Source organism: Euwallacea fornicatus, chromosome 4 (genome assembly GCF_040115645.1).
Source record: "Euwallacea fornicatus isolate EFF26 chromosome 4, ASM4011564v1, whole genome shotgun sequence".
In the NCBI taxonomy this organism is placed as follows: domain Eukaryota; kingdom Metazoa; phylum Arthropoda; class Insecta; order Coleoptera; family Curculionidae; genus Euwallacea; species Euwallacea fornicatus.
Window position 1 is genome coordinate 2,177,856 of NC_089544.1, and position 25,164 is coordinate 2,203,019.

Consider the following 25,164-nt stretch of genomic DNA (forward strand, 5'->3'; position numbering starts at 1 on the left):
AAAGGTCGTTTACTACACTGTTTATAGCTAATTCACCTGTTTATTGCAATAGCTGACTGTAATCAGGAAGTTTATACTCCGCTGGAATCATGCGGTATGTACAAATCTACACCCCAGAGAATACGTACCCTCCATGGCAGTAATTTTGGTAATTATTTTAGGGATGCCTGTACCCATGGAATTTGAGGAGTGAACGTATCTCAGAGGACGTTTATTTATGATATAACAGAATTAATGTCGAGCGCTGTGTTTAAATGCGAAATGTACTGCGTAAGGTAGAAGAGAGAACACTCCGCAAAAATGGTTTGATTTAAATAATTTTTGGTATGCGTGTTTGGACATGAGAACACAAAAAAAATCATAAGTGGCTAGAGGCAGAATGTAACGAAATTTCCATCAATTGAGCAAGTTTGAGAAAGGTCGAATGGTGGGTCTACTAGAGGCTGATCCTTTAAGGAAATCGCCACTAGATTGAACCGTAGTGAAAACACTATAGTGAGATGTTATCAGGCATGATTTCAAGAAGAGCAAACAGGCAGGACAAGTACTGGACGATCCCGAAGAACTGCAGAACGCCAAGATCGCCGCCTTCGAATTATGGCCCTAAGAAATGGGTGCATTTCGTCGAAGACGCTGACGCATCAGCGGTTTGCGGAATATAGAAGACCCATTGAGATTCGAACTATTTATCGGCACGTAAGAAGTTTTAGTTTAATTTCCTACCATCCATATCTTAGGTCACCCCTCCCCTTAAATCATCATCGAAATCAACTGCAGTGGTGTAGAGAACAGATACATTGGAATCTGGAATGGAGTAATATCGTGTTTAGCGACGAATCCAGATTCTGTTTAAGTATGCATGATGATCGGACAAGAGTAAGAAGAAGACGAGGCAAAAGACGGGATCCTTAGTTTACAATACAGAGGCGTGTCCATCGGACAGTTGGAGTGCTATTGCGTATGGTAGCAAGTCACCTTTCCTTTTCATTTGAGACAGTGTGACAGCCCAACGATACATCCAAGAAATCCTGGAATCTCATTTTGTGCCTTATCTGGAAACTCTTGCAAATCTAATTTTCCAGTAAGACAATGCACGACCACATGTGGCTAGAGTGTCACGCACTTCTTTCAACAAAATTCAATCAATTTGCTGCCTTCGTCACCTCGATCTTCAGCCCTCTCGTCGATTGAACATATATGGAATAGTGCAGGTAGAAGGTTGCATAATTTATCCCATCCCCCACGAAACCCAGCGGCGCTATGTCATGCTGTCTAGGTAGCCTGGAATGAGATCCCCCAAGAGGACATCAATCACCTCATTAGATCTGCGCATAGACGTCTACAGGAATGTATAAGACACCGCGGAGGACCGACAAATTATTATTTTTTTTGGTTTTTAACATTCAAATTTGTTCATTTTTTAATGAAGTATTTGCTTTAGCACGAGAAACACGCATATCAAAAATTATTTAAATAAAACCCTTTTTACGGGGTGTTCTCTTTTCTATGTCACGCAATATACACGTTATTTTTTAGCTTACTGAAAAGTGAAACAGACGAAGGCAAGATCATGTCAATAAAAAAATTTCTATATAGATACATGTCCTATTTCAAATTTTTAAGGCTTTAGGGGATTTCAAAGTTTTCTGCATATAAAAATTACACAAATGAGACAGTAAAAAAATAAACAAACGTATCAGCAGTCGCTCATCGTGTCCTTCTTCTACAAGAACACACACTTCATGCCGACGAAGTAATGAATTTTTCACCCAAATCAACGTATATGGAGGATTTCTTATATCGGCAGCAGCCATCTGTATTCCACTTAATAACTGTTCTCTTGTGTTAATTGTCTCTTCGTACATAATTCGTTCCATATTACCCCACAAATAGAAATCCAAAGGATTTAAGTCGGGAAATCCCGGTGGCCACGAAACTAAGCCAGCACTACATTATTATAATTTTTAGTAGTAAGTAGGTATATGCGCAAAACTTTGGGGTCCCCTAAATTCTTGAAAAATTAAAACCGGCCACATGTGTATGGGAAGTTTTTTTCTGAAAATCATCTCGCCTTTCATCTACCTCACTTGGTATGTGATCTAAAAAATCCCTTGGATGTGGGCATATGGGAAGCTGATGTGGAAGAGATGTAATCGGTGGAATTAAGGCAGGTGGCCATATTAATTAATAATGCCTCGTACACCAGTGGGGCTTTTGGATCGGGGGAGTTGCCCCCTATTTTCAGTTAATACTAACATCAACCCTCTATTAAGGGCTCGGGCGACCACCCTTGTACTTAAAAATTAAAAAAAATTAAATATGTGCGCCTTCTTTGGTTTTACGCTTCTTGGTTTCTGGCAATAACGCAATCATCGTTCTATTAAAAAATTAAATAAACATTTAATGAGCAAAGGCATGATGCGTGTATGTGAACTACCAACTCTCCATTTTTAATGTAGTGTTCGTGCTTTATAATTTCCTTTTTTAAGCCTCTAAATATTTCGCGAATACAAAACTTCTGACATTCCCAACGACTTTCATTCATTGCATTTTTTACCTGTTCAGGTTAGTACAGGTTAGTTCTGGTTAGGCTATTTTCCAGGTAGGACAATATTCGGTTTCTGTTTTGTCGCAATATTTTCATTTTGTCTCATTAGGGACTGCTCGGAACTGTTTAATAAATAAATAATTTCGAAATCAATTTAATCAATACATTTATCGCGCCGAATGATATTAATTTAATTAAATACAATTTACAATGAAAAGTTGATATACTAAATAATTTTAATCACATGTGGGATTTGGTTATGCCGGAATAGGTTTATTTTGATTTAAATATAATAATAATAAACCTGAATCGTTCCAGCAGACGAAAATAGCGCTACAGTCATAATGGAGTGTGTTATTTAGGTGGGGAAAAATTGACAACCTTTTAAACGATGGAAACCCTCGGAAAGGCGCCTCACAGAAGTGGTAGCGACAAATTGATAAGACACTCTTAAAAAATATATGAATAGCCCCAAGGACATAGAAACACACAAATTAAGACCTCGCAACCGTCGCAGCAATACCTCATTGTTACGGTATCCACAAATTCAATCGGTACGCTGTTCTGATAACAATATTTAAAAAATTGCGATTTAATATTAATTCTTCTAGGATTTAACGTATAAATGACTGGATATAGTGGACATAATTGGATTTAAATTAAACTACATATTTTACAAATGCTACATGCGAATTATTATTAAAACAAAGGAACTAATTTTAACCCTCAATCCTACGCAGATTGGCCATTAAACTCCCGGATTTAACGCAATTTATCAATGGCTGTAAAATTAGATTCTGCCTCTCAGTTCTGTACTATTTGCACACGCCGGATGCAAAACTGCGTGTAGTATAGGATTAATAACCACAAAGCAGAACATCAAGTTCTGAAGCTCAAGGCCTAGAGAACATATGATTTGAAAATATGATAACATTAATTCATTATTCATTAACATTAATTATCTCCCTGTGTGCCTTGCGTTCGTCTCATTTGCGTCAATTGAGCCATCAGCCCGAGACGAATTTTCCAAATGAACGCTAGGAAAAAATGGATTTCCATTGTATTCCAGATTTTCGGCTGAGTAGACAAACACAAGGACACACAGATCGATTTCTTAAATCGAGAGTATTCCCGTGGGATAAACAGAAAATCAAACATTTTTCCTCGTAATATATAAATGGTGTCACACGTCTCTTATCGTGGAGTCACCGGGAAAATATCAAACCGCTTCAAAGAAAATCAAGACGAGGAAACGAGACCAATTTATGAGTTGAGGTACGAAATTGGGTTTTTCTCGATATGGCTTAAACAAGGTGACAGGTTTAGGATGAATAACCTGAGACTGTGAAGAAGTCATCCTACCTTTTACATGCTCGTGGAAGTGTTTTTTTTTTGGTTAAAAAAATGTAATTTTTTTGGGTTAAAATTTTTTTTTTGTTGAACAAATTTTTTTTCATTGAAAAAAAATTATTTTTTTGTTAAAAAAAATATTTTTGTTGGACAAACATTTTCCTTTGACCCTTAACACCTCGTTTATGCTTTGACGTGATTAGGGGCCTCAGTAAAATACTCACGTGAATGACTGTCCTTTTTTCTGGCTAAGGTCTTTAATTGTAATTTCCCAATGCTATCGGCTATATCAAATAACCAATGCTGTGGCCCTGCACCATGGTCAACACTCGTCGAAAAAATATTCATTCGGCGTCGCGACGCCCAGTATCGCTTATCTCTTGAACCGGGCAAAAAAATGTTTTTGCTATGTGGCTGGGGCTCGAAATCCGGTGCCCTTGTCTGCGCACGCTGTGAGCAAAACAGTTCTAGTCACAAAAAAGCAATAACTCCACGTAAAATTGGAACTTTCTATTATTAGTTCTGCGGCTCGTCAATACAAATTCGATTCCGAAGCGAAAAGCCGTTTTGGGACACAGCAGTAATACGTCCGAAAAAAAAAACAATGAAAAATCCGTAAAGCGTGAAAAGCATCCTAAAGCTTCTGAGAAAACAATGGATTTTGCCGCTTTGATTTTACTGTTCACTGTTCAATTGAGGCAGCTACGATTTATACACGTATCGCTCTGAATCGTTCTTTATCGCACACAGTCCACAACAAAACCCCCCCATGTCAAAATTTGGGATGTTAGGTTTTAATTAACACTATCGGGGGAACCCTGATGGCAGGGGTGACAATCGCTGGAATTAAAAGTGATAAAAAAAAAACGAAAATGTTGGATTGAAAGTTGTCTGACAGCTTTGAGGGGACCTTAATCATGCATACAGGGTGTTATTTAAGTATCCGGCCGCACTTTGAAGGGCGATTCTGTGGGCCATTCTGAGACGAAAAATGCATATAAACATGGCTTCGGTAATGCTTCGTTTCCAAGATAGAGGGCGCCAAACTGTTTTTTTCAAACTTTTTTTTCAACTAAATAACAAGAAGTCAAAAATGAATATGAAATTGCAACTTGGTGATACTTTGAAGCAAGAAATTGTTTCCTTTTATTAGGAGCGCGCATAGGAGTAATGCCAGAAATTTAAGAAAAATCATACAAGAATTGCGCCTTATCAAAACTGTACTTAAGCTAATGAGACGCAGTTTTTTTTTAACTAAAAACATATTCAACAATAAGTAAAACGAAGCTTGGAATAGTTGCTCAAAATGTCCTTCAAATTCAATGCAAACATTACTCTCGTAACACCCATTGCTGAACACGTTGAAATATTCCGGGCGTATATCTTTTGTCCGACTACATGAATCTCGTATCCGTTGGATTAAGTCTTCTTCAGTGTCAACCGGAGTTCTATAAACGACTTTACACGCCCCAAAAGAAAAAAATCTAAAGGGTTTAAATCCGGTGGCCCGCATGACCGCGACTAAGCTTAACGCGAAAATATAAAAGTTTTCAAAAAAATCAGTAGCGCATAAATGGCAATAATAACCATTAATAATATTGCCAAATTCCAATAAAAGCGGCTACAAAAATGTTCACAAAAAAAGAACGATTTTTAAATAAAGTTCTAGACCCTGTATCTTGGAGACGAAACATTAACGGACCTATGTTTATATAAGCTTTCCGTCTTAAAATCACTCAAAGGATCACCCCTTGAACTTTGGCGTCGTACTTAAATAACACCCTGTATAGAGTCTGCGTTAGCACTTTTAACCAACATCATTTTTTTCTTTTAAGCAGAAGAAAAATAAAAATACTGTAGGATGGAAAATTTGTTAAAGATTTTCCAAGACCATTTTTTAATTTTGACTTCCTGAAATATAGTTTCAATTCCCTGGAAATGCAGCATTTCCCTTGAATAAATGAAAGAGTTTCTGTTTTCGATATCGGGTAGCTACAGGCATTGGGTTGCTCGTGATATTTTATATTGTAAGTTTAAGTAAAACTTGTTTACTGTGAAAATTTTTATTTACCTTTCAGTTGAGAGAAAAGAAGCTTTAATTAGAATTCCCTGTTTATTCGTTGACGGATTAACGCTAGCTCTCTACAAGTCGATATTGATCAGAGGTGCACGTAGAAGTCTTGAAAACGGTACGGTTCTTGAAGTTCTCTAGGAGCAGACGCAAATTCAATTGACCGATAAGTTAGTTCCGGTTAGTTCGGGAATCATTTTTCGAATTTTAAAAAGTTCTCGGAATACTCATTCGACGAATCAGTGACTTGCTCTTTTGAGAACCCACGGGCTCTCAAAAGAGCATTACTATTTTGCGTCGCAATAGAAATTAATACAAAATGAGTTAACAAATTATTGTATTTCCCTCTTAGCTGAACTCGAGTGATTCTCCAATTCCATTTAGTACGTAGGTACCGGGAATATAAAATTACCATCTTGGTGCACGCAAATAAATTATAATAAATGCCATTATAATATACACGGGACAATTTGAGATTCAATTAACTAAAATTAATGGCGTATTTATGCTAATTATTAATGCATAAGTACTGAATAGACACATGCTAAATCACTCATTAACTCAAATGAAGAGCGATAGGTGAAAATAATTGCATTACGCACAGTGCATACAATTGTTAATGGCGTTATTAACACAAGTAAGGAGTTAACAATTAAGATCGCGGCTTAGGATTAATAATTTTTCGCTAGATGGTGCGCGGAATAATAAATTTTATCAAAGCTGAATAAATATCCTTTAATCATTATTTATTATACCAACCTTACGTCATGCACACAAAGCCCAAAGACATAATTTCATGGCCCTCGAATACTTAAAATATCCCAAAAATCTTTCTCTAGCTAGTGAAATATCCCACCTCCGCATCCCCCCGCAGCCCCCCTTCACTCAATGTATTGAATTAATCGTTAACCATTAGCATAATGGAGCGACTCGTGATAGCTCCATGAAGGCCAATTATTATTTTTGCCATTGGAGATATCGTGAGAGATTAATAATTCAAATTTAATTGATACGCATGGCATTCCCTATTCCCTTTATCCTAATCTAATTCCCAATGCATGAGTTTGTCGTGATCCCGACCTGGAACGAGCCCCTACAGTGAACAACGCCACATCGTTGCAACCGAATTGTTCTAACGTGGTTTATGGCGGAAATTCAATGGAATAACGGTGGAAATAGATCATTCCGTTTTCCATAAAATTGAAGGTTTGTTCCACGAAATTGCCCAATCAAGTTTAAATTTTACGTGGTTCGGTTGCTCTTGAAAAAGGAAGTTCGTATTTAAACCGAGTTGAAATGGTTCGGAGGGGGCGGGGGGATGATAAGGAAATATAGAAATATTGAAAATTAATGTTTTCCGTTTATGAAAATGTTTGGCAGGGCAGAACACCAATAAACATGATTTTATGCCAACATGCTGAGCCGCCAATATTTACAAATACAAGGACAGTTTTCATTGTAAACAGGTAATTTTCACAATTTAGGGTCGTACTCGCCCTGGACCCTCAAGAAACACAATAGGTCATAAAATTTCAACAACGGCAGTGCGAGTGGAATGTAGTACCAGCGGCGGAGTTTAAAGAAGGGAAAAGTTTAAAACTTGGAAAACAAAAATTTTAAACATAAATATTGGAAATAATAACAGATCAGAGAAATACTTCATACAACATGAACACTAAAAAGAACAATTGCGAACGATAAAACGTAGATCCGTACTTCCCAAGATGACGATCACGTGACAACCAGTATTGACGTTTTCTAGACAAAATAATTGCGAAAATATTTTTTGGGACGGCTATGGTTGGCCTAGGGTTTCATGACTCTCGACCTTAAGGGTAAAAACATAGCGAAGCTCGGCCCTCATCGCCCGGCCACGTTAAATCAAAGCAATAGAACCATATGGGTGCAAACAAATTGAACTTGTTCACTGAGCACCCCACCTCGTCCCTCACACCGCTTTAAAATGAGAAAGGATATATTTTGTTTTCCAAAGGCGAGGTGCTTGAAACTTGCTCTGCGATTGGTTCTCTCGACCCCCCACTCCCTCGATACGGCAACAGTACACGTTGCGTTTAACCAGCAGTACCCCATATGTTCGGTCTGATGGACGTACCCAATGCGCGTTGAGGGTAGAGGAACGGAATGTTGTAATGCTGCTTGAGACGCCAGACCAAACTTAACAGAAACAAAGCATAATTAATAATGGCCACCATATCAGAGTATTTGACGAGTCACTATCGCTATCTGAATCAGAAAACATTTTTACCACCTCTCTCTGCGTCAAAAACTAGACAAATGAACTACGATAAACGGCGATGTTCAATTCTTGGCGAGGTGAACGTCGAGGTGTCCGGCGTGGTAGGATGCTTCATTATGGTTCAAATCTCGTTATTTTTATGCACGTCACATGCTTCACATCAGTAGTGATGTCACATCTTTGCAAAATTAATATGTAGCAGGAATTTGTCACGTATTGGTACAACACAATCGGTATTTAACAGTATTGTTAGCTCCAGAGTAAATAATTATCATACCAATGACCAAAACATTACCCCCTCTCTAACCGAATTCAATGGTAACAAGGACCCATTATTTTCCAGTTCTCTTTCAAGTTAATTGATAGGGGACGCTATAAGCTCCTTACACCAACTGTTCAAGAATTTTGGCATTATGCATATTATTATAATAATAAACAAAAGAACGAATTTTTTCCGCCAAAAATTAAACTAAAATAGCACTAAAGTAAGCGGCAACCGTGTAAAAAATAGCATTATGTTTAGACGTTGAAATATGTATTTATCCTTTTTTAGTATGTTAAATTTAAATAAGTTGTCATTTTACGGAAGTCGACTCTCAATCGTTACATTTTGTGACGTAAATGAGAAGTTACGTGATTTAAACCACATGTTTGTTAGTTGTACTGACAAACGTTTTGAAATAGGCATTAATTAACTCTACTGAAAGTACACTTTTCTCCTGAAGCTACAGAAAAATGCCATTTTTTTTAATTACTAATAAAATTCAGAGTCTAATATCCTTCATTACACGTCCCGAAATTCACTTTCAAGTGCTAGCACGACTTCAGGTTTTCCGTGTTCGACTTTACGAGCGCACGGGAAAATAATTTTTAAAGAGAAAGCTTTTTCCGACGTCCATAACTATAAAAAATACATTTTTTTAAGTATATCGATCTTGCAGCTCAGGAACTTAGAGAAATTTCCGAGGCAATTTCCTTCAGAATATATCTTAGTCAATAGGATTCTCATCACGTAACTTCAGTTGTGTGGGTTTGATAATTATCTTGGGCTAAGAAGGCTTGCGGATTTCACTACTCTGAAAATCCTTCAACACTCATTTCCCGTGTGCATAATTTCTAGGGAGAGGTGCCCGTATTTCCATATACATTGTACATATTTTTTCATAAATATCTTAAAATTTGATGATATATCCGCAAATTGCAAACAAAGTTGGGGTTCCCATTTTAAAAAAAACATAACTTGGTACTACCACATTTTTATGACGAACCCTGTACACTTGAAAATGTTTTTAAAATACGGAAATTTTAATGCCCAAAAACTTTGATATAAAACATTTTTTTGTGAACCTCACATTTACTGAGGTATCACACTGAGGGGAGTAATGAGCGACTAAAGTGAAAGCCTGAAAAGGCTTTTTCGTAAAGTTGTACATGCGCAATACGTCCAGCGCTTCATTAACTTCAATCAAAATATTTTGCTCGCAATATGTAAAACAGGTAGTCCTTGCAAACCTGCTCATGAAGTACAGTTGGACCCATTAAGTACAGTAGCGGCGTAGAATAGAAATTGCTAATTAATTTCCAATTTAGCAATAAACAATGTTGCATAGGTGATGGTCATGAAATAATGGTCAAATAATTAACAGTTTTGAATTACAATCGCGTTCAAAAATACCAGTTTTTCTTATTTGGCTTTTATTGTATCAAAGGACAACAATGCGATGGACTAAAACTGTTATTCTTCCCTTGGTAAATTTTGTTCTTGAATTTGTGTGTAGCTTTAGACGAGATTCTGGAACAGATTCACTAATCAAATGATTTGTTGCTAACTAATTTGATGGATTTCCATGGGTCTTCTCTTTCAACGAGTGCTTACACCCTTTGTTATTCTTTTTCAGGACCAATTTGCAATGGCGAGTGTTGTGATAGTGACACAGAGTTATACCTCACCAGGCAAGGGCAGAAAGATTTATCAGAGATATTAAGCCACAACTCAAAGTCCTTATTGGGTCCTATCAGTCGGGCGGCGGGCGTGTTAAAATGTAAGTACTTTCCCCTTATTTTCGTTTTTTTTTTTAAAGATTATCAAAGATCAAAATCACTGACTTTATGACAACTATATTAACGTCCCATTAAGCGGTACTCACTCTTTTATAAAAAACAGGAATATGTTAACAATCGCCATAAATACCCACGCCTGCATTGAACCTACCTCTCTGAAATCTACGGTATTGTAGACAAAAAATACAGACAGTAATAAAATGAACATAAATTAACATTATAATCAGTAATCTGGTATTTATGTGTGTAATCTCCGCGATAAAATATAAATCTGTTCTGGCTCAGCTTAATTATTTTATATTGCACCACAAAACAGGCCATCATTAAAATTCTAAATCGCTGAAATTATTTTGTGAAGGTAAATTGCCACAACTGTTGGGTCTGTTTGGTGTTTTTCGTGTTATTTTGAACAAATACAGGGTGTCCCAAATAAAGTTGGGGTTTATGGAAACGGTGAGAGATACAAAGTGGCTCCAGTTAGAAAAAATATGCGCTTGTTGGTGCCCGTTCAGAAAACGTTCTAAAATTTAAAATGTGCACATTGATTGTCAAACTATAAGCCAAAAACTGAAAACTGTGATTTTCGAAAATCATAAATTATCGGAATACCGGTCGAGTAAATTCTACGAAATTTGGCAGTTCTGCATTGTCGACAACTGTCAATCGAACGGCGTTCTCAGATTTTCCCAATCGTAGATTTCGAAAAATTATATCCAACTTTGTTACTCCTTATGGCCGCCATATTGAATTGCGGCGACGTCAAATAGACCATCAAAAATGCTTCTTAATCATATACCTTAAAGGTGTCCTTGGACCCGCCAAAGTACAAAAATAAACAAAAAACATAGTTTCACCTTAATAGGCTTAGAAACAAGTGCTACGTTTTATAATCAAAAATCACCACTGGACTTTAGTGTTGCTATGGATACTCGTTTGAGAAGAAAACTGGAACACGCAAGATTAAAGAAAATGTTGAAAAAGATGTTGTTGAAACCCCTGGAAAATGAAAACTAATATTGATATAGCTAGATCAACTGCTCATCGGATCCTGCAGAAAAATAAGTTTAACCGTACCGAGAACATATTAGCCGGAATCTTAGAGATGGTAAGACTGGGAGACGACCCCATTTTTGCAATTGGTTTTTGAGAAAATCTAGAGCAGATCCTCAATTTCCTCTTAGAGTTTCATTGCCTGCCGAAACACATTTCCCAAATTGTGGAATATTTAACAGGAAAAACAACGTATATTGGGATGACGAAAATCCACGAATGAACAGGAAATTGAGACATCAAGTCAAGTGGGGCTTTAATGTATGGCTTGGAAGTCTTAATAGACACACGATATTCGTAATTTTTAGCGGGACACTTACTGTGGAAAGATATTTAGAGGGTCTGCAGCAGAATGTCGCACAAATAATTGAAGATTACCCTCTGGCTAGTGTAGTTAACACGTGGTTTCAGCAAAATGGGGCCCGACCACATAACTCATTAGTCGTTACGTAATATGTAAATGATACGTATGAAAATAATTGGATTGGAAATCGAGGGCTTGTCAATTGGCCTGCACGCTCCCCAGACTCGACCCCTCTCGATTTTTTTGTTTGGGGACATGTAAAAGATTAGGTTTACTGCAGATCCTACGATACAGTGGCAGAATTGGAGGCTGCAGTTATGCGAACCATTCAAGAAATGTCTCTAGATATCGCAAAAGCCGCTTGTATATTCGTTGCTGGGCGCTGTAGAGTTTGTGTTAACCATAACGAAGAAATGTTTGAACATTTTTTTGTAGTTGTTAGGATTGGTAATTTTTTCTCACAGTAAGAGTAACTATTCCCTCATCGTGTTCCTTGGTTAATTTTGGTAAAATTTATGGAGTTATAATTGCCTTAATATTAAAAAACATATTAAATTTTTATTGCCTCATTAACCAGAAAACGTGGTACATTAGCTCTCTTTGAATAGTATAAAACGTAGCACTTGTTTTTAAGGTGAAATGATGTTTTTTGCTTATTTTACTACTTTGGTAAGTTCAAGGGCACCTTTATGATACATAGTTAAAAAGCTTTTTTGTTTATTCGACGCCACCACACTCCAATATGGCGGCAATAAGAAATAACAAAGTTGTATATAATATCTCGAAATCTAGAAGGCTCGGAAAAATCTGAGAACGCCATTCGATTGACAGTTGTCGATAATGCAGAACTGCCAAATTTAGTAGAAATTACCCAAACGGTGTATTCATAATTTATGATTTCCCAAAATCATAGTTTTCAGTTTTTGGCTCAGATTTCGACAACCTCTGTACATATTTTTAATTTTGGAACATTTTCTGAACGGACACAAACAAGCGCATCTTAATTTTTTTCATTTGAGCCGCCTTGTACCTCTTACCAGTTCCGCAATCCCCTTGGAACTCACTTTATTTGCGAGACTCTGTATATAGGTTTTGCATGAATTAACTCACCTAGTGATTAACCATTAATTAACGGAAATTACAATTAGGAAGTTGATTTAATTAATCACCAATTGGAGACTAATGACTTTATTACTGAGAGAGGTAAATCTGACTAATGAAGCGAGCAGTTCTCCAATCTTCAAGGTAGAATGTGTGCGCTGGAGCGTGAATATCTTCGCAAACCTCGCGTTTCCTCAAATTGATACTCCTTTCCGACCACGATAAAACTCCGTAACTTCGACCAGTTAACAACGACCAGAGCGAATTTCTCCATAATTTAAAAGCCATTTGGGCTAATTAGTGAGATTTCTCGAAATAAAAAAATAAAAAAATCGCAATTACATCATTCGCACTGTATAAGCGAATCTGCATGGCGAACAAGACGTGCGCCACATGATTTAATCTCCAAACAAAGAAACCATTTAAAGGAAAAATGCTGATTTATTAAATTGTATGCTCAAATGTAGGTCCTTAGGTCTTAACGATGTCGAAATTGTGTTATTAAATCTTAAAGCTCAGCACGAACAAATGGTGCTGCTTGAAATGATGATGAAAGCTCCGTCAGTGTTTATATGCCCAGATTATGTTTTGTGCTTGTTATTGTGTTGAGACATCCGTGCATGTTTAATACCCTGAATTTCAGGCATTCTGCCATAGAAAAAAAACTGTGCCCTATCGCTCGTTTCGAAGCAACCTTTCAGCGCATCTTGAGATATCATGTGGCATGCGGCCAATGTGATGATATAACTCACGGGGACGAAAGTATGTACCAACTTGGCAATGGAATTCATTTACTTCAATCGAAACAGAGACAAGCGTAAACCAGTTAACAATAAAGACATTAATTCTTCACTATCCTTCTAGCGGTCTAGAAAGCATTCTTTTCGCTTGCTCAAGTACCCGTGTAACCGCGTATTCGCCTTGTCTAGCTTATTTATCTTGCGTTACACCAGTGTAACAGCAGGTGATAAATGAACAAGGAAATTACAGAAATAAAGTGTCCGTTGCCGGATCTAAGAAAGGGGGCTACGGCCACCCTTGCTAATGACTTTACACCCCTAGACGCTGCATTGTGTTGGTCGGGGGTTAATCGAAGGCAAGTTTGGGTTCAAGTGTAATGTAGTGGTTAATTTTGTGGGCCAGTGAATATCAAACTTGTTTTTAGTGGGAAACAAATGGCTGAAAATAAAATTAACTTTTCAAAATAGAGTCTTAAGATTAATGTTTAACGGAACTCAACGGGGAAGCGTTAGCATCGACGTCCCAAAATTGCGCTCACTATTTGCTTGAGTTCATCATCACTGCACATGCAACAGTGATGAATCCATCGGGAAGTGCTTTCGTTGCCGGTTTATCAGAAGTTTCTGGATTGAGTTTAATGATGTGATTCCTTTCTCCATGGAGGGGCTGACCCCAGGAAAATCGAGGGGAGAGATGCAGTGTCGTGCTTCACGGAGGAATTTCACAGGTGGGACAGCTGGACCAAGTGTGATGCCTCGGAGTAGATTTGATCGGTTTCCGAGTGCGCTGCAAGTCGCCTTCCGTCCACTGACTGATTCCAAAAATTGCCGATGGAGACGAAGTAGCTGAGTGACGTCACACGTAAACCTAACAAAAGTAACCCTCCGAATTGCGCCGTTGCCACGTTGACTTAGATCTAACAAGACGTAGGTCACAATAATTATACACCAGGCTCGTAAACACTTTTTCGTGTAAATTTAACTCTAGACAGCTATAAGTAGAGTTTATTAGGACTAAGTTAAAAAGCAATTATTTAAATTCCACAAAACTATGGATAAATACGAGCAAGTGTAACAAACCAGCAACGACGCACTAATCGGGACAAATGGTACTAGCTAAATATCTGCTGTCACACATAAACATAGCAAAAGTAACCCTCCACCACGATTGACGCGGTTGCCACATTGACTTGGTTCCCATAAGACATAAATCTTAACAAGTAGCCCACCGTTTCCTTACGTAACAAGAAGGCAATTTTTTCATGTTCGGTTTAGTGGGTTGTGAATATTCACTTGCGATAGTGATGCGGTCTTTAATCGGAATAAATAGCCGGCATTATTTCAGTACATTTACACTTTTATTTAACACATCGCTCGATAAGTCCCCTATTTGACACACATATATACGGGGTGTTTCATGAATGTATCGACAAACTTTCGTGGGATGTAGAGCTCATAAAAACAGGCATTTCTAATAAATAAAGTTAGGTCCGAAATCGCTTCGTTTCCAAGATACAGGGTGTTTAATTTTTCATTTTTTAAATATTTCAAAAACAGTTTGGGATGCGGACATAAAATTCAGCACACGTTATGGCGGGACAAATGTGCCCATTCCTGAGTAGGCAGAATATTTCCATTTACACCAGTGGCATCTGTGTGGTTATTCCATGGGGTGTTTTTGATGAAAACAATTCTACGCCCTTGACTTTTTTTTAATACGAAAAGGTTCTTATAAAATTTCACTGATTCTTAATAAAAAAGGTTTCTTAGTGTTTTGTTGCTTAAGTAGCCGTTTTCGAGACAAAAAAAACTATTCTTTCATGTGCCTACCAAAAAACCGATAGAGATTTCCAAGCGCGATTTTTTAGAATTATTTAGGAGAAATTTATTTTATTTTAGTAGAGGTGGAGGACATAAATGCAAACAATTTTATGACTGCGTTTACGCACGCCGAACCAAAAACAATAACGCATCGACGTTTGAGGGCACTATTGGGGGATGTTCAAGCGAGATAAAAAAGATTTCTTGCGTCGATCTGTGACAACAGATGAAACGTGCATTCACGAACCCACACCCGAATCAAAAAGATCCTTCAGACGCGTGAACAACAGTCGGTGAAAGTCATCCAAAGCGACCAAACACTCAAAAGGCAGCGGGCAAGGTCATGGCATCCGTATTTTGGGGCACACATAATATATTATTCAGCGACGATCGTCAGAAGAATAAAACTGTCAATGGCGAATATTATATGGGATCACTGAATCGATTGAGTGTAGAAATTACGAAAAAACGGACTCACGTGTAAAAGAAAAAAAACCACCAAGTGTCAAAAGTCGATGAAAACGATCGTTAAATCGAATGAATTGCGTTTTGAATTGCTTCCTCACCCACCGCACTCTCCAGATCTGGCCTCCAGCGACTACTGGCTTTTTGCAGATATCGAAAAGATGCTCCGGGGAAAGAAATTCGTCTCAAATTAATAAAAGCGATTGCCGTAACTGAGGGCTATTTTGAGAGCAAAGACAAATGGCCCTACAAAAAAGGCATTGAAAAGTCATAGGACCGTTAGAATGAATATATCACTCTTGAGGGAGAGTGCATGAGGTCGGATTTCTGAAGAAAAAAAATATGTTTTTCTTAGTCAGATCGTAGTCTTATCGAGTGATGCGTTGGGTATTAGCTCTATTAAGATATTTGTGGAAGAGGTATTTAATTACTTTCAAAACTACCTGATGCCATCCAAAGAAAGTTAGTAAACAAAACGACTGCTATTACTTTGGCTGGGACTCGAAAATAGACCTCTCACACCGCCATCAAAGCGTCTAAATTTGTTCGCAAAGCAAGTACGCCAGTGGGCTCTCATCGGTGAGTTTTAATTTGATCATCACCTCCTATAAATACGACATCTGTCTCAATATCTGAGACCTTGATAAAGCCCGAAAGGCACGAAAAATATGCGGTCATCGACATTTCATTTAGTTAAGCACGACTCGAGTTCCAGATGCCAAAATAATCTGGCACAAGGCCCGCGATTTTCCTTTAACTGCCGCTGTTTTCGGTGTCACCATCAGTGAGATGTTGGACAGGTCGTTATTTTTATGGAGGACTTCGAGTAATAAAAACTTAATTTTCTCTTTCAATTGTGTGTTGTAAGAGACATATGTCTCTATCTAATTCCCCTCGTCCTTAAAAGCTCTTTGTAATCCATCCAGCTGTCGAGCCATAAGAGCGAGATTACGCCTGTATGGTGTTCCATTTTTAACCGCAGCTTCAGGTCGGACTATTTTCTGGTACATAATCTCACTGTCTATTACCATCGATGGCCTTACAGAGACAGGGGCCTCGCTTCAGAGGCTTAATCATGTGGATCTCGGTGACCACAAAAATAATTCAACAATATTCTTCGGCCTATTGAAAAGCGACGTTTTATTTTCACACGAAGTTGCTCGAAGCAAAAGCTTTTCAAACACGATTCAGGAGAGCATGATATGTAAGGAGGGATCTGAATTGACCATGATAAATTGCATGTATCCCCCTAAATAATGTGGCCAGCTGACTCAATGAAGTAAAAGAGCTGCGCCGTTGAAGCTGCCTGGCCGCAGAATATAATTTATGTTGGCCTATTTCTGCCTTAAAACGTTTCTTGGGGGAATCCAAGATGGATGTTGTAATAAATGTAGTCGACCTATGATAAGGTATATCGGAATGGCTTGGGGAAATAGAAAATATTTGAATTCCGAATCCCTTCTTTCGGATTGTGGCAGTCGAATTAATCGAGAATCGTGCTTAAAACCGGCTATCTGGAAATTTTCTAGTGGTACTTGATCGCTCGAGTACTTCCCCTTAAAACTTATTTGATCTGATGTTCGATATGTGCAATTTGATTAGAGCTCGACTTCGTTTCAAGTGAAAATGCGCGATTTTTTTATTGTCTTCCAGAAAACTCCTCTCTACTTGCTACTCCATTATTTTTCCTTTTTCAGTTGCTACCAATATCTTCTCCCTTAGCAAGCTAAAACATACAGGGTGTCCGGTTTTTTTCTAACAAAATTTTTATTCTACGCATAAAGGTAATATCAGTTTGCTATACAGGGCGTAACTTACGTGATATCGTTAATTTTAAGGCGATTTTCCTTGTAATATTTTATGAAAAGATGTGCATATAAACATGTGTCCTAACTTGCATCATTTTCGAGATACTGGGTGTCAAAGTTTCATTAAAAAAATCGAGTTTTCATTAATTATTCAAAAAGCTTTGCGCCGATTTAAATCAAACTTGGCATGTTTGTTAGCATTAATAAGGGGCTACTTTTGATGTTAATGCACTGTAAACAATAATTCCAGTGGCGTCGAAAAAAGTTACCTGATTGATATTTATGGTGTGATGATTGTAGGCCACCGCTTTTTCTGAATTTAATATTTGTATCAGACTAAACAATTAAACATACAACTTTCTTGTCCTTTGCTTTTTTTTATAACTGGCGTAATTTCTGGTATTTTAAGATGAAAACAAGTTTGAATAATTAATAAAAACTAGATTTCTTAATAAAACTTTGACACCCACTATCACAAAAATGATGTAAGTTAGGACACGTTTTTGTATGAACATTTTTTCATAAAATATAACAAGGAATCGCACCTTAAATTTAATGACATCACTTCAGTTACATCCTGTATAAACTACATATATTTGAGAAATGGTTTGTGAAGGAAATACAGGGTGTTGAAGTTTTCGAAACGTTTAGCTTAAATTTTGAGCACAAGCTAATTTTTTATGTTTATATGATTAGATGATACTAGATCGTAGTGGAAATCCACAGAGTGATATTTTTTTGGGTTACGATGCATTTTATCGTCCAAAACTTTTTTGTAGTGCTGTAGGAGGCAGCGACTGAAAATTTGGCCCAGAGCGCCGGACCCGCCGAGGCCGGTCCTGGACGCCCCGATATCTCACAATATGATTCCTCAGGTGTTTGCAAGAAGAAAAGGTTATATGAGCATAAGTCCCGCGATAATCATTTTATTGCCGTAAAACAGGATGCCAAAGCTGTCGTTTTTCTGTAAATTTCGACTCTCCGGCTCCCGCAGTTTACGAGTTTTTAAATTCAAATTTTGCATTAATAACTTCCACGATCTTTATTCAACTTTATACATCTGACGAATGTCATTGACCATAAAAATTGGCAATAGTCACCTCTTTAAGCAAAATTTATGACAAGATGCTCTATTTTTGGAAGGTTTTGCAAACAGCGAGTTAGCCGACTTGTGAATATTTATTTTGGGATTTCCTTCGCTTCGTGTCCCCTTTTCATAATGTGTCATATTTAAAATAATGCAACCTACAAAATAACTATTCTATTGTTAGATTTTATCTCCCAGGTTAACACACTCACCGTGTGAGGTACGAATATTGGAGAAAGCCTCGTGTTTCTAGGAATTAGAGGTGGCAAATCTTTTTACGGACATTAAATCTTTAATAAGATTAAGCATTAAATGACGTGACGTCATTATGCAAATCAGATGTTATAGGTATCAATTTGTAGTCCTCAGGGTTCTCAACACTTGGTGTTGCGTCGGATGTAGTGATATTAAGGACTTAATAACAATCAGCCGGATGTCTGTATGGCAGATGAGTTTATTTACTTCCAGTCCCACTCTTAATAAGTAGGTACCTAGAGATATAAATAGGATATGACCCATTTTCTTTGAAGTGAGTCACAACAATAATAGCTACACAAACTAAGAAAACTTCTCAAAAATTCATTGAATTTTTTTCAATAGCCCCTATAACCTCAAATCATCCCATACAGGGTAATATTTAAATACGTGCCCAAACTTCTAAGAGTAATTTTTTGAATGATTCTAACACGAATCGCTTATATAAGCATATGTTCAGTAACGCTTCGTTTTCAAGATACAGGGTGCAGAACTTAAAAAAAAATTATTATTTTGGAAAAATGTTTATAGCCGATTTTGTTGAAATTCGGCAGTATTACTTATGGTTAATTGATATTTACGTGTCACTGACTTTTTTATAGCTTTTATATTTTCGCATTAAGCTCAGTTATGGTCACCGAGGTCACCGGCTTAGAACCGTTTAATTTTTTTCCTCTGGGCGCATTTAAAGTGATCAACATCGAAGAAAAATGAATCCGATGGGTACGGGATTCATGTAATCAGACAAGATATACGCCGGGAATATTTCAACGTGTTCGGCAATCGATGTTAAGACGAGCTAATACTTGCATTGAAGTTAAAGGACAATTTTAGCAACTATTGCAAAATTCGTGTTACATATTGTTAAATATTTTTTGCTAAAAAATGCGTACCATTTGTTTAAGTATAGTTTTATTGAAGCTTTTTTCTTGTTTGATTTTTCGTGAACTTCCGGCGTTGCCCCTCTGCGCGTCACTAGAAAAATGAGACCACTAAAAATACATTCCTCAGTACTACATTAAAAACTGTCACCAAACTTGAGCGTCATATTAGTTTGCCTTTGTTTGTTATTGGGGAATTTTTTTAATATCTAACGACTTAAAAAAAATGTGACACCCTGTATCTTGAACAGGAAGCTTTACCGCTTATACAAACTTTTTGTCTTAAAGCCATTCAAAGAATCACCCCTTGAAATGTGGCCACTTACTTAAATAACACCCTGTATATTATAATTTCGCAGACATGTTATTGGAACACGTGTCTAATTTATCTTCATAAAAGGAATATTCCGTATTAAGAATTCATGAAAGAATATGTTTCACACACGACACGAACAGCTTCTATTCAAGAAAGCATATTCGAAATGATTCATAAAGTGAGTGTTGTCTTGTTAAGGCAAGGAGAGTGGTGAATTTAGCATTACTATGAGATACCTGACTTTCTCCAGGTTCATAAACGAATAATCAGGAACATAGTTCAGTTGAGAGTTTTCATTCCTTTCAATAAGCTTTTTGTTTGTTTAATTACTGCCCAGTAAATATTTAATATACTTTCATTAAACATGCCCAATTTCCCTATAGACGCCTGTATGTTTTAAATTATATAGGAAAATATGCAAAAGTTTCATTAATTGATTTTCGCTCTGGGCTGTGACCGGCGGTCATTCAGGCGAGAATTCGTAGTTTTTTTATAGTTAAAACCGACACTCGACCCGGACAGGACCCTATAAGGAGATTGAAATTAATATACAGGGTGGACCGTGTTTAAACTTAATTTTTTGCTCGCTTTAAAGCAGAAAACGGTACTAAAATTATAGAAGCAGAAAATAAGATTATTGGTAAATATACAGAGTCGATCAATAAAGTGCGTCAATCCTAGATTTGTAAAAATCAGGTTTTATCTAGTCGAGGGTGCGCAATTCGTGCGAGGCCTTAATTTTCCATAATGGTAGCTTCACAAGACCATGTAAATTAACGGCAATTCGAAAACAGCTAATTTTAACGCAATAAATATATCATGCGTTAGATGATTTAAAATTCTGTCTTGCTGCATAAGAAAAGCCAAAGCTGGCGATGGTTCCAGAAAGCCGAAACGTCGCATTTAAATTTTCACTTCACGGGTTGGTCTCCATGTGCTCCGCTTCAAAAGGTTGTTTAATTAAGGTTCTTGCAGATTTCAACTAAAGCATTTTCTAAAGGATTTTTATTTGACGGTTTTTTGAAACTGCGTTTTTTGCTAGTCTCAAGCTTATTCAAAACCCTGAGCAGCTGGGGTCGTTTTAATCGTCACGTTGATTACGCAATTGCCAAGAATTTTCGAAATCTTGCAACTCTCATAAAGAGCGATCGTTGAGGTAACCAAGCACGCGTTAAAATGTCCGTCAGTTTCCTAGACCCCGATGCATGTAAAATGGACAATCGCGGACCTTCTGTATATCAATACTGCGACCTCGTCTAAAGAGAGAGAAGCACGGATAAAATAAGTAATTATTTTTTGTGTTGAGATCGTGAAAAAACCCCTGCGGGGAAACCCCCGTGTGCGGGAACAATTCGCGATGCGAGAGTAAAGTATCCCTAAATAAATAAAAAAAAAAAAGGAAACAATAAGATATGAAATTAAAGTAGTGGAATACTTTTGCAAATTTCAGACCGCACGGTTGGATGTCTGCCAAGAGTTTTAAAAGTAAGCGGATGTAAATGTATGAGAGAGGGGCATGTTTATAGAAATTGAGTTTGCATAACACAATAGTAATTTTCTCCAAAGTTACAAGCAGTTTCATAACGATTCGCATTAGTATTTGATATATGAAAATCTCAATCCGCAGGGCACCTAAATCACAAGTTCAATTTGTTTTGTGTCTGAAGGAAGCGTTTAACGTAGGCTCAAATCACATGCACCTGCGAGCCGTATTAATCGTTAATAAATAGCTTTTATTATTGATTTTGTTTACTGAGTGAAACACCCCGATAAGCACGTAATAAATCCGTAAGCCAAGAGTAAACCATTAGGCATAATTAAAAGCTTTTCCTGAAGGAAGTGCATGCTCTCATCGGCATGTGACAACCATAAACCCTATTTGTGTCTCACTTAAAACAAACACTTTCGAACGTATTCTAAATTTAAAATTGGCTTTCCGCACCTATTTATTGGCAATTTAGGGAAGTCCTGTGTTTATATTACGCATAACTCAACGCAAGGCCAAACAGTTCGGCTAGATCATAATTAAACCTCGGGAGTAGGTGCGAGCGTAGGGCGTTGATTAAGCCATTTGCTATTTACCACCCAGCATAAGACCGACAACAGATTAACAAATGAATCGATCCCAGACATGCCTTAGATATTTCGACGCCCACTTGAGGTTTTTTAATGACCACCCTTTGTTTATGGATCAATTTATCGGTATCTGACCTCGAGCAACCTTGACAAGACATTAACATGCGGAAAGGCTCACCAATATTAATTTATTCCCCGCTTGTGGACACTCAATAATAAATCGTTGGTCAAGCCGACGTCCTAGGCCATGCCAAGTGTTGAAAGTGTTAACTATACAGGGTTGTTCGCCCAATCCCTTCATTAAAAGTTTACTGAAATCTAAAAGTGATGTGAATTTGAAATTTTTTAGTAAAATCAACTGTGCTATTTTTGTTTATATTTTCGACTTCCAGTCACTTCCGGTTTAACCGGGAGTAGCCTTCGACTTGCTTATTTCAAGTGGAAGCTCTGGTATATTATTTTATTTTTAGCTTTTTCATAATATTTCAGACACGTTTTTTGTATAATGTTCAATGTTCAGGCCTTATCGTTTTTGAGATATTCGACTTCGAATTAAAAACGTGCCTCTGTAATGATCAATTTTAAAGTCGCGTGTTTCCGCAGGTATCAGATACATAATCTTCCTATTTCGCAGAATGCCAATACGTAGTTTTAGTATTACACAGGGTGTCCCAAATTAAGCTCCCAACATTCATATTTTTGAAGCTGCAAATGTCATTTTTTTAAAATGAAACATTTTATAATCTTAAGCAGCATCAAGTAAAGGATGTAATTCTCTATTAAACTGTACCAGGACAACTTATACGTATTAAAAACCACTTTCGAAATAATTATATTTTATTATGTGAAACTAGTAGCAATGTAGTGAGTGGTATATGTTCATTCTGACAAATTTTTTAATAATAAATTTTTTTTAAATATCTGTGATCATGATAGGGCGACGCATCATTTATTTTTCCACGATCAACTGCGTGAAGAGTGAAATTTTATCACAATGAAAATGAACTAGTTTCACATAAGACTTCAGCATTGAGAAAATGGTTTGGATAGGTGACGCTGATTCAGTTCCGTAGAGAATTACATTCTCCACTCGATACGGCTTGAAGTCGCAGGGTGCCCCATCTGAAAAAATTAACTTCGGCGACTTGAAAAATGTGAAAGTTTGAATTTTGGACACCCTGTGCAATACTAAGCCATATAAATAGCAAAGGTGTAAATTTAAGGCTCGGTATTGACATTTTGGAAAATATGAGTATTACGTCTTAATAACTGTGGAGATATGTAATTTTAGAATTTGTCATTAGGGAGGCATGTTTTGAATTCAAGGTGAAACATCTCAAAAATGGTAAAGGTTAGATAAAGGAGATTATACGGAAAATGTGCCTGAAATATACCGCAGAATCTAAAAAAAGATATGCTGGGGGTCCCATTTAAAATAAGCAAGTTGACAGGCATTCCCGGTGAAACCGGAAGTGACAAGAAGTTGCAAATATTAAATGTAAAGTACACGTCGAAGTTAACTTAACTTCAAGTTTTCAAATTCGTATCACCTTTAGATCCTAGTAAACTTTTAATGAACGGGTTGGGCGAATGATCCTGTATAGGGTGAATTAAAACCATGGGATGAAACTTGTAGGAATTGTTCAGTGCAGCAACAGAAGACATCTCCCTAAGGCGCTACGACGTTACGGTGCTTTAAGGCTTGTGTGCAAAAATGTTTTTACCGGGTTTTAGCATGTTTCATTTCAATTTATTTGTGCAAAATAACACTAGAATAATTATTCAAAATGTCCCAGAAGCTCATTGCACCTGCTTAAGGCATGTAGGTGGTTTTCGCAGACTTGACTAAAAATTTCGTAATCGTTTTGAACGACTTAAAATACTGCAGTGATTCCTGCAACCAGGTCTTGCTCCGTTTCATAAATCGGAGACCTTACATGGCCCTACGAAAATAAATCTAAAGGTGTTAGATCGGGTGATTTAGGAAGCCACGGAATTGGACAACCCCTGCCGATCTAATTTCCGAACTTACGATCCAAATACCGGCAGGCTTAAACGGAAAAGTGGACAGGCGCACCATCATGCTGCAGCCACATTTACTGTCGAATGTTTAATGGGTCGTTTTCAGGAAGTTCCGTGGATAGGTTAAACAACTGGGCAGCGGGTACGGCCCAACCAATTGGTTATCAACAACGTTGGCCCACACGTTAACAAACCAACGTTGATGATGACTTCCGGCTAATATCGCGGGTCGATTTTCTTCTATCCAAATTTGGCCATTCTTATTGTTAAATATACCATCTCGGGTAGAAACGGGCTTCATCCTTCCATAAAGAAAAACGCAAAAATGTTTTGTTGCCAAACGATCTGGTGAAGCAGCCACTGACAAAACTGAACTTTTGGCTGGAGTCGAACTTCGGAAGTTCAAGTGCGACATTTTGGACAACTTCTGTGGTGTTATTTTATGCGAATTAAAATAAAACGTACTAAAACACGATAAATCACATGACTATTTTGAAGCGTCATGGGGTCGTAGCGCTTTAGGGGGACATTTCCGGGTTCCTATACTCAGATGTCTTCTATTATTGCCCTGAACAGTCCCTAGAAGTTTAGCCGCACAGTTCTGAAATACCCTGTATAGGTAGTACCCGAGCTAATGGCGTAGTTTACAATACGTCTAGGAACTACAGGGCAATGTCAGTAATTTATGGCAAATTCACTTACTTATCTCGCAGGTAGATCTAAGTCTATAGGAACAATGAATGGAAATTCACGCCTGAAGTTACTCTTCTAATTTACAATAGAGATTAGTTAACTGTTGCAAGATGGTATCTTCAACTAGGAAGTAATTTTCCTTTGTGGACGACCTTTCGTTTGGCAATAATCAACCAATTCGAACTACAAGCAGTAAATAATTATTATTGAGCCGAGTATGATGGAATGTCTGATAGGAGGGAGTGTTTTCGTAACACC

General features: G+C 37.3%; 1 protein-coding gene across 2 annotated transcripts in view; it reads left to right on the forward strand.

The window, feature by feature from the left end:
• Positions 1-25,164, forward strand: part of dally (division abnormally delayed protein) — a 134,026-nt gene that overhangs the window by 32,915 nt on the left and 75,947 nt on the right. For both annotated transcript variants that reach the window (XM_066302982.1, XM_066302981.1), the window contains one exon: positions 10,125-10,268. In XM_066302982.1, the coding sequence (XP_066159079.1) occupies positions 10,125-10,268 (144 nt within the window). The remainder of the gene's footprint in view (positions 1-10,124; positions 10,269-25,164) is intronic.